Below are 19,438 nucleotides of genomic sequence, written 5' to 3'. Positions count from 1 at the left end.
ATGCCGTGGGTGCTGCCCTAAAAAGACAAAAAAAAAAAAAAAGAACAAAAGATAAAGAGAGACTATGAAAAGCAACAAATAACACAGGGGAACTCCCATAAGGCTATCAGCTGATTTTTCAGCATAAACTCTGCTGGCCAGAATGGAGTGCACTTAAAGGGATATACATACTCGAGGTTAGGAAGCAGAAAAATCTACAACCAAGAATACTCTACCCAGCAAGGCTCTCATTCAGATTTGAAGGAGAAATCAAAAGCTTTACAGGCAATTGGAAGCTCAAAGAATTCAGCACCACCAAACCAGCTTTACAACAAAGGCTGAAGGAGTTTTTCTAGACATCAAAGAAGAAAATTACGAAATGAAAAAGTTTACATTCTTTCTTTGCTAGCAGAAAACTAGGGGACATGAAATCTTAACGTGGCAAATCACAAAAAGCGATGCAGATGCGAGCTGGTAACAGTAGTAAAGAAGGTAATCAAACACAAAAAGGATTTCAGCGTTTAGAAAGTAAGGACTACTGACAATGACAGCGAAAGATGGTGTGGGAAGGACAAAGCTTGGCAAACTGTGAAGCGCTATAATTTAACTATGGGGGGGCACCAGGGAGAAGAAGCGGGTGAGGGTAATTAGGCTTTGACCTCCTCTTTTTGTCCTAAGCTGTCTTGAGCCGGAGCCATTATATTTGTCGATGCAGGTCTACCTCGCCGCCTCAGTCTAGGCAACCGAAACCAAGCCTCAAACTCACCTTCGCCGGACGCCCCACAGCGATAAAGTTCCCACAGTCAAGAACAACTTCCACTGCGCAGGCGCGGAGCTTAACGTGCCAGAGCGCAGCCGAAGCGCTACTTCCTGCGCAGGCGCAGCCCCTCGGCCCCGCCCCCACACCGCACCACGCTCCCACTGCAGGAGCGGAGGCCTGCCGTCCTCCCGGGTTGCGTATTTAGGCTGGAGACTGCGTCGCGCAGTCTGACGCGCCGATTGCGTCACTTCCGCCCCCTCCCGGGAGGCGGTGCTGGGCCGGTGGCAAGCCCCGGGAGGGAGCCGCAGTAGTACGACGGAAGATGGCGACGAGCGGCGGCGAAGAGGCGGCGGCTGCGGCCCCGGCGCCCGGGGCTCCTACAGCGGGGGCAGACACGACCCCGGGCTGGGAGGTGGCGGTGCGGCCCCTGCTGTCCGCATCCTATTCCGCCTTTGAGATGAAGGAGTTGCCGCAGCTGGTGGCCTCAGTCATCGAGAGGTACCGAGCGGCGGCCCCGGCGGGTCGGGCGACGGGAGGGGGAGGGGAGGTTGTTCCAGAGGGTTTGGACCCGCTTCCTGGCTGTCTCCTGCCGCTCTGGGACCTCTGTCCAGCCACAGCTTTGGGGTTCCCAGGTCCTGAGAGACCGAGGCTTGTCCGGCCAACCCTGGTAAATCCTGTGCCTCAATTTCCCTCCTGAGCAAAACTTTTGAAGACGCCCTTTCAGGAGGGTGTGGCCGATTGGTTTGGGAGTACTTTTGAGCTGCATTGCTCTCTTAGGGGAATGTCTCCCGGACCGCCCCCTCCGTTAAGGTCAAAGCACAGATGAGTTTGCATTTCTTGCTCGCACTCATCCCTCTAGCCTGGGCCTCAGCGGAACCTAGGGTTTAAATTGGAGACCTAGCACATGATTTAATAACGGTCTCCGTGGTGCTATAATCGCTGGGGGCACGTGCTATTTCTGTGACTGATATGTGACTGAAACCACTAGTTACCATCGATGACTTTCTTTTCAGATTGCACGAATAGTATATTGTACTGTAACGTTTTTTTGATAAAAACATTTAAGTGTGTTAGTCTGAGAGGTCATTTTCCCATTGAAACAGTGTACTCGCGCTGTCTCTCAATAAAATATTTTCAGGCTCTTACCAACGGGACTGTTTATTGGTTTGCTGTCATACGATTTTGTCTTTTTGAGATTCTTAGATTTTGAGAGTTGTGTTTATACAAGGCAGTGGTACCTGGCTTTTGTTGTCTTACCTTACTCAGAGCACTCTTTCATTAGTTTAATGGTAGATGTACCTTTAAAGCAAGTCTCACTTTCATTTTTCTAGTCAAGAGTAACTTGACTTCAGCAAATCTCTGCAATTGCTAACCCTGTCATTTTTAGCTTCATGTCAACAAGAGTGTATCTACATGTTGTCCAAAAGTTTAGAAATTGCTATTTATTGCTCAAGGGAGGTTCATGCGTTGGCACATTGTCTAGTATGGTGTTTATTGTTAGATTTCTGATGCTTTGGATACAGTTTAAAAAACAAATTATAATGAAATAATGGCTTAGTTTGATAATTTCACAGTTAACTTTACAGATGGATTTCCCTAACAAATTATTAAGCCAAGAATGTTCTGAAGATGTAAACAAATAACCAAAGATACTGCTTTCAAATTATGTAGTCTTTATAACTGTTTCAACATTTGGATTAGTGGTATTTTTCTTGAATTATTCTCATCATGCTACTTTTAATGGACAGTGTTCCACTCTTTAGAACATTTGCTTTTATGTTTTTATGGACATGAGCAGAGTAAGTTATAAAGTCATTTGTTGACACCCTTCCATACATCCAGTATTCTGGGCTCATGCTTTTTAAACTGTAATAGTTAAGCAATTCCCTTCAATCTATAGACGGAGCCAAAACCAAATACATCAAAGGTACATTTGAATTTTGCCAAATAAGTGATAGTGGCACCGTGTATAGCTGAGATAATCAAGGGTTGCCTGTGTTTGTAGACACTAGTAAAACCACTTTTCATGGTTTAGAAAAGAATTCCAAACTGATGGCTATTTAGTAATGCACATTTTTAGTGGGTGCAAGATCCTTAAAGTCTCTGTTCTGGTATTTGTAGCTCAGTCAACTTTGGAAGCTCCTTCTGTGTCCTCTTCAGGCTCTCTGAGAGCAATAGGACTTTAAGGTTGCACTTAATTGTCTGAGAGGTCATTTTCCCACAGAAACTATATTCTGTCTCTCTCCCTCCCTCCCTCCCCCTCCCTCTCCCTTCCTTTCTCCCTCCCTCAATAAAATATTTTCAGACTCTTGCAGACTGGATTGTTTGTTGGTTTGCTGTTACATGGTTCTGTAATTTCCAGAAGTCAAATATCTGGCTTACAGGTTCTTTACAGTTAAAGCAACTAAACATATCAAGTATTCAGTTTGGTATAGACCAGAGGTCAGCACACTCTTTTGTAAAGGGTCAGAGAGTAAATATTTGCGTGAAAGCAAATTTTTGGTGAAATATTTGATTTTTTTTTTCTTGTCTTTTTGCCATTTTCTTGGGCTGCTCCCGTGGCGTATGGAGGTTCCCAGGCCAGGGGTCGAATTGGAGCTGCAGCTGCCAGCCTACGCCAGAGCCACAGCAACTTGGGATCTGAGCTGCGTCTGCGACCTACAGCACAGCTCACTGCAACAGCAGATCCTTAACCCACTGAGCAAGGCCAGGGATCAAACCCTCAACCTCATGGTTCCTAGTTGGATTCATTAACCACTGAGCCACGACGGGAACTCCGTGGTGAAATATTTGAAAGCAAAATATTTGGTGAAAGCAGCCATACACATTGCATAGATGAATGGGTGTGGCTGTGTTCCAAAATCTTATTTATGGACACTGAAATGTGAATTTTGTATATGTACATGTCACAAAATGTTTTTTTTTTTTTTTGTTAGCTGTAAAAACACATGTAAAAACCACTCTTTAATATGGGCTGTACAAAGATGGGTGACTGGCTGGATTTGCCCTGCAGCTATAGTTTGCCAGCCCCTGGTTTAGAGCACAGAAATTAATACCCTGCTATGAAATTTAATACCCTGCTATGAGTAATTTGTTTCTGAAAAGTTTTGTCTTTACAAAAAAAAAAAAAAGAGTGTCAGTTTGTGTGGAATTAGTTCTTGAACATCAAGTTATGATTACTGAATATAGGACCAGGTTAGAACCAGCACTGTACGGGTGCTGTTGTGTGCTTCGTTTTGTAGCTAATCAAAGGTGTAGGTGCCCAGGCTGCTCCTTTACCTCTGTGGTTGCCGCTCCCATCTCCTGCAGTTTTTCCCTCTTTCTTTCTCTTGCTATGCCTGCCTTGTTTTTCTTTCTTGCCTCCAGGGACCTTCTGTTTTTCTGTTGCAGTCTTCTCTCTGCTTCCCTTTTTGATGTCCTGGCTCCATCACGCCAGCTCTTACTTCCCAACTGGTGGCCTGCCCATCCATTGTATTCCTCTCTTTTTGACTTTTGGGGATTATGACACATGCCCCAAGAGACTCCTCAGTACTCCTCCATTCTACCATCCATCTATTTTTTTCAAACTTTTATAGTTGAAATTGACCTTTGGGTTTGAAGAAAAGGTAGATGAAATAATTCTTAGGTCCAGATCCTGTTTGTTAAGTTTGACTTTGTAACCAAACTGAAACAAAGGAGTAGGCATGGATGCCTACTCTCAAAAGCCTCATTAGATCTTTAAGAGAAAAAGATACAAGAATTTACTGAACGGGGACTTCATTTCTACTGCTTGTTGTCTTTTAGTAGTACTGCATGTCTTTTAGTAGTAAAGATTGAAAATCTTTTAAACATCATCACTTTTCTAGACCAGAAATGAAGGTAGAACTAGCTTAATGGAGCACATACCATACATGGGCTTAATTAGTATAATTGCTGAATGTAGCCTTATGTACGATCCAATACAGAATTCCTTCCTTGGCGTTCCTATCGTGGCTCAGCAGAAACAAATCTGACTAGTATCCATGAGGAAACAGGTTTGATCCCTGACCTCATTCAGTGGGTTAAGGATCTGGTGTTGCCATGAGCTGTGTAGGTCGCAGATGTGGCTCGGATCTGGCATTGCTGTGGCTGTGGTGTAGGTCGGCAGCTACAACTCCGATTTGACCCCTAGTGTGGCAACTTCCATATGCTGCTTTTTAGGGTGTGGCCCTAGAAAGACACCCCCCCCCCAAAAAAAAGAATTTCTTTCTTAACTCTGCAGAATGTCTTGGTGAACATGGTTGTCACTGAACGATTTGATTGAGTTTTTGTAGATTAAAAAAACAAAACAGGAGTTCCCGTCATGGCGCAGTGGTTAACGAATCCGACTAGGAACCATGAGGTTGCGGGTTCGATCCCTGGCCTTGCTCAGTGGGTTAAGAATCTGGTGTTGCCGTGAGCTGTGGTGTAGGCTGCAGACGCGGCTGGGATCCCGCGTTGCTGTGGCTCTGGCGTAGGCTGGTGGCTACAGCTCCGATTCGACCCCTAGCCTGGGAACCTCCATATGCCATGAGAGCGGCCCGAGAAATGGCAAAAAGACAAAAAACAAAAACAAAACAAAAAAAAACAACCGCTTTCCCCTGAGCCAGTCCTTCCTAGGCTATCCTGGCTTTCTTAGTGATAAACCTCCTTGAGTCTCTGCCCCCAGCTATTTGGTAAAATTTAGGCCAGAGAAGCCTACTTGGAAAGGCAGAAGCTGTTACAACATCTCCATTAGAAAATGCACAGTCATTTTCTAAAAATCTCGGAAGGAACAAAGGGATGGACTAATGCCATGATCAGTTGAGTTCATGACTGACCTATAGGAAATAAAAGAAGCCAGCCACTGAATGATGAGAATATAGTTAATTGTGAGATTAGATTATATTTCTGTGTCTTAGTATCAAATTCCCCACAGGTTTGTCAAGAGTGTGAAGGAGGTATGGAAATTTTCAGTTATTTGTTAAACACGTATTGAGTATGCTGTGACACAGCAGATGTTCAGTAACTATATATTTTAAAAATGGATATAGGAGTTCCCATTGTGGCTCAGCAGTAACGAACCCTGAATGGTATCCATGAGGATGGGCGTTTGATCCCTGGCATCTCTCAGTGGATTAAGGACCCAGCATCCACAAGCTACGGCTTAGGTGGAAGATGTGACTCGGATCTGGTTGCTGTGGCTGTGGCTGTGGCTGGCAGCTACATCTCCAATTTGACCCCTGGCCTGGGAACTTCCATATGCTGTGGGTGTAGCCTTGAAAAGACAAAAAAAAAAAAAAAGTGGGTATAATTCAGAGTTCCCGCCATTGTACAGTGGGTTAGGAACCCTAGTGTGGGTCATTGTGGGTGTTCGGGTTCGATTCCTGGCCTGGTGCAGTGGGTTAAAGGATCTGGCGTTGCCGCAGCTTGGGGTAGGTCACAGCTGTGGCATGGGTCCAGTCCCTGGCTGGGGAATTTCCTTATGCTGCAGATAAGGCTATAAAATGAAGTAAATACGGACACAACTCAGTGTATTCACTATGCTTATTTATTTTATGATTATACGTACCTTTTTTTTTTTGAGTGTCATGAGATTTTTATCTCTTTAATTTTTTTAATAATGATTATTTTTTTCCATTATAGCTAGTTTTCAGTGTTCTGTCAATTTTCTACTGTACAGCGAGGTAACCCAGACATACATGTATACATTCTTTTTTTCTCACATTATCATGCTCCCTCATAAGTGATTAGATATAGTTCCCAGTGCTATACAGCAGGAGATTCTAAATATCTTGAAATAAGTAAGCATAATGGATTCTATACTTGAGAGTTTATGATTCTGATGAGGGGAAAGGGCTTTGTGGAGTTCCCATAATTTCCAAAAAAAAGATGAATAACATGTTATCTAAGAGGGAGAAGGGAGATGGATGGATCCTTGGTCTTTTATTTTATCCTATCAGATTTGCACCTCTTCCTAAAAAAACCTAGATATTTCCAGATCCTCGCCAGTTCTTTTTTACCTGCATGTCAGATTGGATTTCTCTGACCTGGCTGCTTAGCTGCTATTTTCCTTATACTCTGAGTTCTGTTTATTTTGTATGGAGTAGAAACACTAAATATTCCTTGTCTTTTCCGTGGTGCTTTTCTTGGGAAGTTTGTTAGGAGAAGCAGATGTTTGAGGAAAATAGCTTAACTGCCTAGAAGAAAGATCTACTTTTAAGTCTCCGTCTTTTTCTTCCCGTGTCATTATTTGCCTTCAGTTTCTTCATTCTTCCCTTTCCTACCTAACACCCTGCCCTTTTCTCCATTTTTCCATTTCTTTGCCTGCTCTCGTGACTTGCTCTCTGTCAGGTTCTTGGGGGATGAGGACAGCTGAGGAAGCGAGGCAGCATATCTTTCTTAGGTTACTCAGACACACTTTTTCTTTTTTTTTTTTTGTCTTTTTGCCGTTTCTCGGGCCGCTCCTGCGGCATATGGAGGTTCCCAGGCTAGGGGTCCAATCGGAGCTGTAGCCACCGACCTACGCCAGAGCCACAGCAATGCAGGATCCGAGCCACGTCTGCAACCTACACCACAGCTCACGGCAACACCAGATCTTCAACCCACTGAGCAAGGGCAGGGATCGAACCTGCAACCTCATGGTTTCTAGTCGGATTCATTAACCACTGAGCCATGACAGGAACTCCTGATGCTATTTTGAGTCTTCTGTTTCAGAGCATTTTTATTGCTATACCTTCAAGTTCATTAATCTTCTAAAATGTCTAACTTGCCACTATTCCTATTCTATGCACCACGGCGGGAACTCCCAGACACACTTTTTCTTTAGAGGCAAGAGGTCTGACATCCTCCTTTAAGTCTTTCAAACTAATTTCCCAGGTTTATCCTTAGTTGCCCAAAGCAAATTGTGAGTGGAACTCAAGAGTGCTCTTTTTTCTTTTTTTCCTACTGCTAACGGTCATCTTTCCCTAGAGAGCATTATTCTTGGTTTCTTGACTGTAATAAGGCAGTTGTGTATTTCTAGGGCAGGGAGTAGGGTTTGTTAAATCACAGTGAGGCAGCATTGAACCAGGCAATTAAATGTGTCTATTCCCATATTTTGGCTATGTTTTATCTGAATAGGATGAAAACAACAGAATAAGTTCATCCTTTGGATGGGCAGTTTTTCTCTTAGTTTTGGTAAACCTTTTCAGCTGAAAAACTTAAGCATATGCAGCTCTGAAATTTGGAAGTAAAGCAGAGAAGGTAAATACTTAGTAAAAATCTATCGGATTACAGGGTAGAGAAACCTTAGAACAGTGAATGCAGAAGTGTCAGGATCGGAGTGAAGGGACAGCTCTGCAGACGAGGTGGAAGCAGGGGGTTAGGGAGTTCACTGCTGAATGTGATGTGACCCTTGCCAGCACGATGGCCCCCAGAAACTGAATGTTGCTTGATGTTTAAGGGTGGTTTACTCCTCCTTCTTTTTTTTTTTTTTTGTCGTTTTGTCATTTCTTGGGCCGCTCCTGCGGCATATGGAGGTTCCCAGGCTAGGGGTCGAACTGGAGCTGTAGCTGCTGGCCACAGCCACAGCAACGTGGGATCCGAGCCGCATCTGCAACCTACACCACAGCTCACGGCAATGCCAGATCCTTAACCCACTGAGCAAGGCCAGGGACTGAACCCCCAACCTCATGGTTCCTAGTTGGATTCGTTAACCACTGCGCCACGACGGGAACTCCTTTTTTTGTCTTTTGTCCTTTTAGGGCTGCACCCAAAGCGTATGGAGGTTCCCAGGCTAGGAGTCTAATCAGAGCTATAGCTGCCGGCCTACACCACAGCCACAGCCACACCAATGCCAGATCCAAGCCTGCGACCTACACCACTGCTTATGGCAATGCCGGCTCCTTGACCCACTGAGTGAGGCCAGGAATCAAACCTAAAACCTCATGGTTCCTATTTGGATTCGTTTCCACTGCGCCATGATGGGAACTCTTTTTTTTTTTGGTTTTGTTTTTGTTTTCTTCCCTTTTTTTTTTTTTCCTCTCTTCCCATCTTAAAGCTAGGAAGAAGTGGTCCTTGGTGGGCAGCAGTGTCCTGGTACATCATAGGTGCTCTATAGATATTTTTTCTTGATGAAGGAGTTATTCCAAGATACAGAGCTGATCTTTGATCAACATCCATTTATACTTGGTAAATCCCCAAACAGTGAAGTGTTTGCAGTGCCAGGATCTTAAGTGCTGTTTCAGTTGATTCACCACTCACATTGGCACCTTCTAAATGTTAAACTTGTCTTTTTGGCTCCTGTGTTGATTTGGCAAGTGGATAGAGTCCTGACTCTGTTTACCTTTCCCTTCCTAGGCTAATAGTTCTTGTTGGTGAATTAACTTACAGAGGAAACTCTTTAACCACATGCCTCTCCTCTTTCCATTTAATAAGATAAAATTTCTTTGCCTTCGTGTTTCATGGATTGCTGTTAGCATCTGATTCGATAGAGAGAATGGCAGAAGTGTATCCAGCTTTTAGACCTAGTTGGGTTCCAGATTTTCACTGAAGAGAGCATTACCTCAGCTAAAGTTAAGGGATACGGTTAAATATCACTGTGTTGTGATCTAGCTGTACCCAGTGGGTGTGGGGAGGAGGATGGAGAACGCTGGTCTCTAAAGAATTTTTGATTTTATCACCCATCAGATGATTTCTTCCCTTGAGTTGTTGATTCTTTTGAAGTTACTGCATTATGGACTGGCCTTGTTCCGTCTTTAGTGTTACTGTAGTCATTATTCCAACAGTGTTTTGAGTGCTGTGCTGTAACCCTTTTTTTTGCCAGCTCATGGCATTATTAGTTAAATTTTGGTCTTTGCCAATCAGTAATATAGGACAAAATGGTATCCTGTTGTGTTTTTTCTTGTTTCTTTAATTCTAAGTGAGTTTGAAAGTGTTTCCCGGAGTTCCTGTCTTGGGGCAGCGGAAACATGTCTGACTAGGAACCATGAAGTTGCAGGTTCGAACCCTGGCTCAGTGGGTTAAGGAACCTCATTGGGTTAAGGAACCGGCGTTGCTGTGAGCTGTGATGTAGGTCTCAGACACGGCTCAAATCTGGCGTTGCTGTGGCTCTGGCATAGGCCAGCAGCAACAGCTCCAATTAGACTCCTAGCCTGGGAACCTCCATATGCCTTGGGTGTGGCCCTAAAAACGCAAAAGTCAAAAAAAAAGTTTTTCCTGTTTATTATTAGCCTTCGATACTTACTAAGCTTAGTACCTTGAAGAAGATACTTTGTTTTAATTCTTTAAGCTTCATTTTCTCAACTTGAATATAGGAATGATAACAGTGCCTACCAAGTAGGATTGCAAGAGGATGAGGTCAGGTAATGCCTATAAAGGGGTAGGGTAGCTAGCATATAGCAAGCACTAAGTAAATGTTGACTGAAATATTTTCTTTGCAGTGAAACAGAAATCTTGCACCACGAGAAGCAGTACGAGCCATTCTACTCATCCTTTGTTGCACTTTCCACACACTATATTACAACAGTTTGTAGCCTCAGTAAGTATTCCACTCTTGTCATTCCCTTGTAAGACTTTGTGAATGGGGAATTGTGTATCCTCTTGTTAGGGTGTCTGAACAAGTTGTTAATGAGTTTGTGTTTTAGTTCTAACCTCTTCATCTAAGAGTGGAGATAATTGTCAGGCCGAAAAGGCTCTGGAAGTTCCTTTACCTAGGCTAACAAAAATTGTTTGGACATCTACTTCATTACCCATCAAATTAACCTTCCTTACCTTTTTAATCAGAACCATTTTATTGATCTCACACATGTAATTACTAGTGTGCTAATTTCGGGGGCGTGGGTGGTGGAATTGGGCAAGGTGGATACTGACCCAGGGTTAGCAGCCACTAACCGAGGCTCTATTCCTTATTTGGTTTCAGTGAGAAATTAGATTCTCCTTTTGTGTTCTCTGGTATGTGAAGGGATTTCAACGTCAGTTCCCTATCTTTTAAACTTTCTACCCACCCCCCCACAAAGTGTCCAAACCCTTACATTCCACTATTTCTGCAATTTTGCATCTTCACTTGTTTAAAATCCTAACTCATATAGTTCTGAAGAATTCTAATTATTTGTTTACTTAATTTGCTAAGCAAGCAAAATGAAAGGAAGTTGCAGAGTTGTTGAGTAATCCTTCAGTGTCCAGTCCTGTTTATTATAGGCATTGGCTACCAGTGTAAGAAATTTTGAGTGGGAAGCCCACTGCACAAGGGAAAAGGAGAGGTGGTATATTCTAGTGGTTAAGAGCGTGAACTCTAGAGCCAGACTTCGTGAATTTGACTCTAGCCGTGTAACTTTGGGCAAGTCATTTAACCTCTCTATGGTTTAATTTCCTTATCTGTTAAAAAAAAAAAAAAGGAAGGGGAGAGGATGACAATGTCTACCTCCTAGAATTGGTTTAAGGATTAAGTGGGTTAATGTATTTGAAGTGCATGGTTCTTCCTGTGATATAATTCATTTTAGAGTTATCTTAATTTCTTTGTTTTTTTTTTTTTGAGAATTATCTTAATTTATAATAAATGTTCATTGACCTAGAAGCAATTGATGGTTATCAATGCCCAGTTGCCTTGCTTGCTTATTGGGTTGTTGGTTCTGAAGAATCATTATAGAATGATATTGGGAATGCTGAACATATGGAGCTCAATACTTACTGGTTTGGTTTATTGACTCTGAGGCTGAAGTGAGTCATAGCAGTCTTGAGTTAAGTAAAGCTTATTACTTCTCAGTTCCCCGGAACCAGCTTCAGTCTGTGGCAGCAGCCTGTAAGGTCCTGATCGAGTTTTCTCTCCTACGTCTGGAGAATCCAGACGAGGCTTGCGCTGTGTCCCAGGTAAGAGTAATGGGCCTTTTTCTGGCCCTTATTTTGAGGTGGGCTTGTCACTGACTAGTGGAATGATGGAGAAGGCATGGCCTAGAGTAGGGGTTGGTAAACTTTTTCTGTGATAGGCCACATAGTAAATAATTTGCTGACCATTCAGACCTTGTTGCAGCTGGTCTCTGCCTTTTAAACTCTGCTTTTGTAGTGTGAAAGCAGTGACAGACAATGCGTAAACGGATGAGCACAGCTGTGGTCCAGTCAACTTTATTTACAGAAACATAGTGGGCTGAATTGGGGCCATGGTTTACCAACCTCTGGCATAGAGGGCTGCAGAGGCTTTTTCAAGGATTGCAAGGGTGTATGCCTTTGGGGGCCGGGCAGGTAACATATGAGTTAAGTGTGTTAGTTGAGATGAAAAGGGTGCATGACCTAGCTATGAAGGGGCCAGTCACATTTGGCTCCAGGTGATTGTTGCCATGCAAGAACGGAGCCTGGAGTGCTGAATTATTGAGAGTGACAGGAAATCTCCATTTGTATGTTAAACCTTCCATGCTTTAAAAAGTTAGCCATAACTTCAAATTAAACACCACCACCACTGTGAGAACAGTGAGACAAACCTGCAAGCTGGTATGGTCTCGGGACCATCAGCTTGTGATCTCTGCTTTAGTGATTTTCTCCTAATTTGCAATTCTTGGTATGAACCTAAATTTGGCCCTGTGCCAGTTAGAGGTCCCTAAAGAATAAAATCTTCTAAAAGATGTACTTGAATTTCTTTTCTTGTCAGAAACACTTGATTCTCCTCATCAAGGGCCTGTGCACTGGCTGCAGTCGACTAGACAGAACTGAAATTATCACGTTTACAGCAATGATGAAATCGGCCAAGCTGCCACAAACAGTGAAGACACTCTCAGATGGTGCGTGTTCCTTCACCTGACCTGGTTTCTTGGCCACTCTCCTGGCCAGGTTTTCCCCCTTTTGCCTTCTAGTGGCACTGCCCTCATCCCTTCTCCTGCTTTTGTATTTTACAGTGGAAGATCAGAAAGAGCTGGCCTCCCCAGTAAGCCCAGAGCTGAGGCAGAAGGAGGTCCAGATGAATTTTTTGAACCAGCTGACATCAGTTTTTAATCCTAGAACTGTAGCATCATCGCCCGTAGGGCCACAGACTCCGGTGAGTTAGTGCAGCCAAATGGCCTCATCCTGTGGGGTTTTTGTTAAGATGATGATTCTAGAAAAAAGAACTAGCAAACGTATTTTATATTTGTGATATGAAATGATGTACATGCCTATGGTAGAAAAAAAGTTGAAAACAAAGCAAAAATAAGTAACACCCCAATTCTTTCTGTCCACAGTTATTCTCTTGATGACCATTCTTCTAACATTTCTCGATGCAAATGGACAAATAAAGAGTCTAAACTCCTTTCTGTAAAAGGCATCACTCTGTACTAGTAGCAGGATAGATATATATTTTAAAGCTATATATTTTCCCCTCCTCTTGGAAAATAACTTGTATTTTCTCCAACATTAGAGAGAGATTACCCCCTCATTACTGGGAAGTCTGAAGAGTACCTGCAGAGCTGCTGTCAGTTTGTCGATTCTGAGCTTGAGGGCAACAGCTAACCTGATGATAATTTCTTGATAAGCCTTTCGTGTCCTTTGTTTCTTTTCAGGCGGAAGGAGAAGGTGATGAGCAGTCATCCACAGATCAAGCCTCTGCTGTCAAAACCAAGAATGTGTTCATAGCTCAGAATGTGGCTAGTCTTCAGGAGCTTGGTAAGCTTAATTGTTGTCAGAAAGCTGGTTTCTCTGCCTTCAGAAATTCCTTGAGAGGAAAATAAGCAGCAGAGGCCTCTTGGTAAGGTTGAGCCTTTTTCGTTACTTCAGGTGGCTCAGAGAAGCTGCTGCGTGTGTGTTTGAACCTGCCCTATTTCCTGCGCTACATCAACCGGTTTCAAGATGCAGTGTTGGCCAATTCCTTCTTCATCATGCCTGCGACAGTAGCAGATGCCACTGCCGTTCGCAATGGGTAAGGCGCTCCAGGGCACATGTGTGTTACGTTTCAATGCTGTTCTCAAAAAGAGAGAGACTTGTTAGTTTTTGTGGCATGCCGACTTTCTTTGTCAGATTATAGAAGCAAGTGATTCAAAGAGATATTTTTGTTCATCTTCTCTTCTGTTACATTCCAGTTTTCATTCACTAGTGATCGATGTAACCATGGCGTTGGATACCCTTTCTCTCCCTGTGTTGGAACCTCTCAATCCTTCTCGTCTGCAGGATGTGACAGTCCTCAGCCTAAGTTGTCTGTATGCAGGTGAGAAGTTATCATATCTGATCTCACTTTCTCAGCCAAGCATGGTTATACTTTCTGGAAGCTGTGAGATCCTGAGTACTCTTTCCCCCTTTCCTTAGTCCCTTTCCCCAAGGATCCTTTCATAGCTCATCTAGGTGAAAGGAGGTCTCAATAGGAATCTTGTAAACTGCCTTATTGTTCATCTGTTGCCATTGTGTTATGTGCATATTGATTTCATAGTGGTATGTTCATGTAGTAAATGTCTGCTGTGTGAAAAGCAAAATGCCACGTGCTTTTGGGATACTGAGATGAGTAATGTGTAATCCCTGCCCTCAAGGAGCCTACACTTGAGCAGTGGAGAACAGATGGGACCACAGAGCGTAATGTAAAGTAGGAGATGATAAAGGAGAAAAGAGAAGTGGAGAAGAAAAGAGAAGTGGAGAATGTTGTGGGCACGCAAAGAAGGAAGAGATTGAGTCTTGCAGTCTCTTTTTGGGAATAGATTTGAGGAAGGCTTCATGGGACAGGTGGTATCTGTTTATATTGATAAATACAATGATTGTTATTCTCCATGCTTCCACAAAATCCCATCTCTTCCTGTTGATTATGCTGCCTCGGAAGTAGGGCCTAACAGCTGGTGGTTACTCTCTTTTAAGTTATTGTTACAGTGATTTTTTAACCCAAGTCGCTGATCCTTCATTTCAAATACCATAGTCCTGGTATGTTTTGGGAGGTATAACAATTTCCAGTGTTTACTGGGTACTGTGAGTGAGGATTTGAACAGTCTTGGAAACCTGACCTTGGGAGCACCAAGAAATTGCTGAGGTTAATCATCTCCCTGCAATTCTTTGAATAGCTTTATTTTTTCATTTTTATTTTTTGTCTATTGTCTTTTTAGGGCCATACCCTAAAAAGCATATGGAGCTTTTGGAGTTAACTGCTTATGGAGGTTCCCAGGCTAGGGGTCAAATCGGAGCTGTAGCTGCTGGCCTACACCACAGCCACAGCAACGTGGGATCCGAGCCTGGTCTGTGACCTACACTACAGCTCATGGCAACGCCGGACCATTAACCCACTGAGTGAGGCCAGGGATCAAACCTGCATTCTCATGGTTGCTAGTCGGGTTCGTTAACCACTGAGCCATGATGGGAACTCCTGAATAGCTTTATTTTAAACATCTGTGTGTAAATAGAAATATAAAGATACAGGTACTTTGAATTGGGGAAGGCAGTAGTTGCAAAGGAGTTCTGCTGATATATCTTGCAGGACAGGACAGGTAGGATTTCAGCATGACTATCCCAGGCAGCGGTGAAAGCAAGACCACGGTGTCCCAGAGTTTGGAGGAACATTGTGTATGTGAATGAGATTAGCAGGTGTTGTACAGCTGGAAAGGAAATGGGACCCAATCACTGAGGGTTTATTTTTATTTTATTTGCTTTTTAGGGTTGCACCTGTGGCATATGGAGGTTCTCAGGCTAGGGGTTGAACTGGAGCTGTAGCTGCCAGCCTATACCACAGCTATGGCAACACTGGATCCTTAACCCACTGAGCCAGGCCAGGGATCGAATCTGCATCTTTGTGGATACTAGTTGGATTTGTTACCACTGAGTCACAATGGGACCTCCTCACCAAGGGCCTAGAAGTGCAGTCTAAGTCCTTTGGACCATAGCCTGTAGATAGTAGAGACCATTAAAGATTTTGAAATGTGGCAGGAGCTGAGCTGTACTTCAGGAAACACGTTCAGGCAGAAGTACCAGGGTGTTTTGAGGTGTTGGGGATATGTGGGAGGCTGGAAGGCATGTTAGGGTGAATTTGCCATCATTTGGGAAGGGCCTGAGCTAGAGGAGCAGCTGTGGGAATGGAAAGCTGAAGCTGCTGTGAGGATGGGCTCTCTCCAAACCTGTTTCTGGTGTTTATTTCTCAGTTCTCTGTCTTCGATTTTCGCATTTTTAAATTTGTGGTTTATTAATTTCAATTTTCAGGGAATTTCTTTTCTGTCTTTAAAAAAAAATGTTATGACCGCACAGGCGGCATATGGAAGTTCCCTGGCCAGGGGTTGAATCAAGGTCATAGCTGTGGATCCTTTAACCCACTGTGTCAGGCCAGGGATCAAACCTGCCTCCGCAGCCATCCAAGTTACTGCAGTCAGATTTTTTTTTTTTCCTGGCCACCCTGTGGCATATGGAGCTCCTGGGCCAGGGATCAGATCTGAATCACAGTTGCAACTTAAGTTGCAGCTGCAGCATCGCTGGATCCTCAGCCTACTGTGCTGTGACAGGATTGAATTTGTGTCCCAGTGCTCCCAAGACACTGCTGATCTGGTTGCGCCACAGCAATAACTCTTGCAGTTAGATTCCTAACCCACTGCACCATAGAGGGAACTCCAGTTTTCAGGGAATTTCTTGAGTATGGACCTCAGTGTACTTAGTCAATAAAGATTAAAGAATCTTTTTAAATTCTTGTTTAAATCAAGAGCTCAGATTTGGCTTGTTGAGATTTCATCACTTGGGATTTGTTTAAAGAAAGTGATTTGGCCTAGATGTCTTTGAGAAATATTAAGTGTGGGATTTTTTTCTATTATCTTAAAAAATTTTTTAAATGTTTTAGGAGTTCCCGTCATGGCGCAGCAGAAACGAATCTAACCAGGAACCATGAGGTTGCAGGTTCGATCCCTAGCCTCGATCAGTGGGTTAAGGATCCAGTGTTGCCATGAGCTGTGGTGTAGGTCGCAGATGCAGCTCGGATTTGGCGTTGCTGTGGCTGTGGTGTAGGCCAGTGGGTATAGCTCCGATTAGACCCCTAGCCTGGGAATCTCCATATGCTGCGGGTGCGGCCATAAAAAGACAAAAAGACCAAAAGAAAAAAAAGAAAAAAAAAATCTAAATTAATAGAGTTCATTTTTAAAGCAGTTTTTTAGGTTTGCAGAAGAATTGAGCAGATTGTACAGAGTTTCCATATACTTTCTGTACACTATACACATTTCCCTTATTATTGACATATTGCATTAATGTATTTGTGGTAATTGGTGAACCAATATTGATAGATTATTACCAACTGAAGTCTGTAGTTTACATTAGGTTTCTTTCTTTGTGTTGTACAGTTTATGGGTTTTGACAAATGCATAATGTCATGTAACCATCATCACCTCATACAGAATATTTTCAATGCCCCCAACCCCCTGTTCAACCTCGTAGTCCCTCTCCCCTGCCCCTACCCCTGGCTCTTAGCAATCACTAGTCTTTTACTGTCTGCATAGTTGGCCTTTTCTAGAGTGTCATAGAGTTAGGATCAATTATATAGTATGTAGCCTTTTCAGACTGACGACTTTTGCCGTTGTGCGGCAGGGAGCAGTTTCAGGAAGCCCTGTGATACCAAAATCTGTGGATGCTCAAGTCCTTATATAAAACGGTACAGGAGTTCCCGTTGTGGCTCAGTGGAAACAAATCTGACTAAAATCCACGAGGCTGCAGGTTCGACCCCCGGCCTTGCTCACTGGATTAAGGATCCAGCATTGCTGTGAGCTGTGGTATAGGTTGCAGATGTGGCTTGGATCCCTCGTTGCTATGGCTATGGTGTAGGCCAGCAGCCACAGCTCTGATTCGACCCCTAGCCTGGGAACCTCCATATGCTATGGGTGCGGCCCTAAAAAGCCAAAAAAAAAAAAAAAGGGGGTGTAGTACAGTTGGCCTCTGCATTTGCAGCTTCTGCATCCTCAGATTCCACCAACTGCGGATCAGGTCTCCAGATGAGAATCTGCAGATATGGAGAGCCAACTATGTGCATTTTAGACTCTTCTGTGTCTTTCTGTGGCTTGACAGCTCATCCCTTTATTGCTGTATGATGTTCCTTTTATGGATAAATCAATTTGTTTATTGATTCACATATGAAAGGGCATCCTGAGTGCTTCCATTTGTTGGAAATTATGAATAAAGTGACAATAAATATTTGTATATATGTTTTGTGTGGAAAGATTTCAGCTCTTTTGGGTAAATACCTGTTAGTGGGCTTGTTGGGTCGTATAGTAACACTGGGTTTAGTCTTGCTCTTATGGAATTTGTTTTCAGTAATCAAATCATGGAATTGCTTTGGGTGGATTATGTTTTGTGTTTCAATTTTTTGGAATGTGTGCATTTTTTTTTTTCAGGTGTGAGTGTGGCAACTTGTATGGCCATCCTTCATGTAGGTAGTGCCCAGCAAGTGCGGACGGGGTCCACTAGCTCCAAGGAAGAAGACTATGAGAGTGATGCAGCTACAATTGTCCAGAAATGTGTAAGCTACACCTCTGGGGGTGCAGGAGCCTCGATTATTCAAATGCAGGAATATGGCCTGGCTTGGGGGAAGGACACCATATCCATACCCCTTCCTCTTGGGTAGTAGGTCTAAGAGGTAGGCGTTCTTTTTGGCAGATTGGTTGGCTCTGCAGAAAACAGTACCGCTTCGTGGGGGCAGTGGACTTTGGAAAGATGAGTCATTCAGTCAGCAAATGTATTTGAGGGCTGTCTATAGAAAGTTTTTTTGAGGCGGGGGGGCTTTGTGCCTCTGACATGTGTAAGTTACTGGGCCAGGAATCAAACCTGAGCTACAGCTGTGACGATGCCAAGTCTTCTACCGCTGGTCCACCAGGGAACTCCTTGAGGACTTTCTATGTGTCATTATACTTGTAGTGGAGACATAGGATAAACATGAGATGATTTCAGGTAGTAATAAGCGGAGTAGATGCACAGTGTTAGAAAGTGATCTGAAGTGATCCTGGGTGTATTGCTTTAGATTGGGTGGAGGGAACGGCTCTGAGAAGGTGAGCTGGATAAAAGAGGGTGTCAACATCATGTGAAAACCAAGGACAGAGTGTTGGAATTATATCATTGGAAATGGCTTGAGGATATTGAACTCTTCAAGCTAAATCAACGTGGGTAGGATGTAGCGTTTATAATTAACTGTGTCAGCTTGCTCAGATTTTTGTGTGTTTGATATTGGACAGCTTGAAATCTATGACATGATTGGACAAGCAATTAGCAATTCCCGCCGGGCTGGTGGTGAGGTAAGAAGTGTGTCTCTGCTACATTGCTGTCTTATATATAATCTGTAAGATATACAGCCTATAAGATCTCTCTCTCTCTCTCTCTCTCTCTCTCTCTGTCTATATATATATATATATATATATATATATATATATATATATATATTTTTGTTTCTCTTTGAACAGCACTATCAGAACTTCCAACTGCTGGGTGCCTGGTGTTTGTTGAACAGCCTTTTCCTTATATTGAACCTCAGTCCTACTGCCTTGGCTGATAAGGGGAAAGAGAAAGATCCACTGGCTGCACTCCGAGTCAGAGACATCCTTTCTCGGACAAAAGAAGGAGTGGGCTCTCCAAAACTGGGGCCTGGAAAAGGGTATGTGTCTACTTGATTGCCACTCAGTTTTGTTTCCCTGCCATTTTATCTTGTGGGGGCACTAGTGCCACTCCTCTCATCTCCACATCAATAGAAAAATTGACCTTCATCCAGTTGAATTTAACAGCTATGATGCTGATCATGGTTTACTGTCTCTACATCATAGCTCTGTGATATTGGGTAAATCACTCATTCTCTCTGGTCTT

The 19,438-nt window shown here is 43.3% G+C and overlaps 1 protein-coding gene across 1 annotated transcript in view; it reads left to right on the top strand.

The window, feature by feature from the left end:
* The first annotated feature begins 1,029 nt into the window (after nt 1-1,029).
* The window catches only part of UBR4 (ubiquitin protein ligase E3 component n-recognin 4), a 138,010-nt gene continuing 119,601 nt past the window's right edge, over nt 1,030-19,438 (top strand). Inside the window, 11 exon segments of the mRNA XM_047792179.1 lie at nt 1,030-1,237; nt 10,138-10,235; nt 11,460-11,563; nt 12,336-12,465; nt 12,580-12,719; nt 13,219-13,321; nt 13,433-13,574; nt 13,735-13,859; nt 17,983-18,107; nt 18,817-18,876; nt 19,042-19,232. Of these exon segments, the coding sequence (XP_047648135.1) occupies nt 1,062-1,237; nt 10,138-10,235; nt 11,460-11,563; nt 12,336-12,465; nt 12,580-12,719; nt 13,219-13,321; nt 13,433-13,574; nt 13,735-13,859; nt 17,983-18,107; nt 18,817-18,876; nt 19,042-19,232 (1,394 nt within the window). The 5' untranslated portion in view covers nt 1,030-1,061.

This window comes from Phacochoerus africanus, chromosome 8 (assembly GCF_016906955.1).
Source record: "Phacochoerus africanus isolate WHEZ1 chromosome 8, ROS_Pafr_v1, whole genome shotgun sequence".
NCBI lineage: Eukaryota > Metazoa > Chordata > Mammalia > Artiodactyla > Suidae > Phacochoerus > Phacochoerus africanus.
This window is presented reverse-complemented; position numbering and strand designations above follow the sequence as displayed.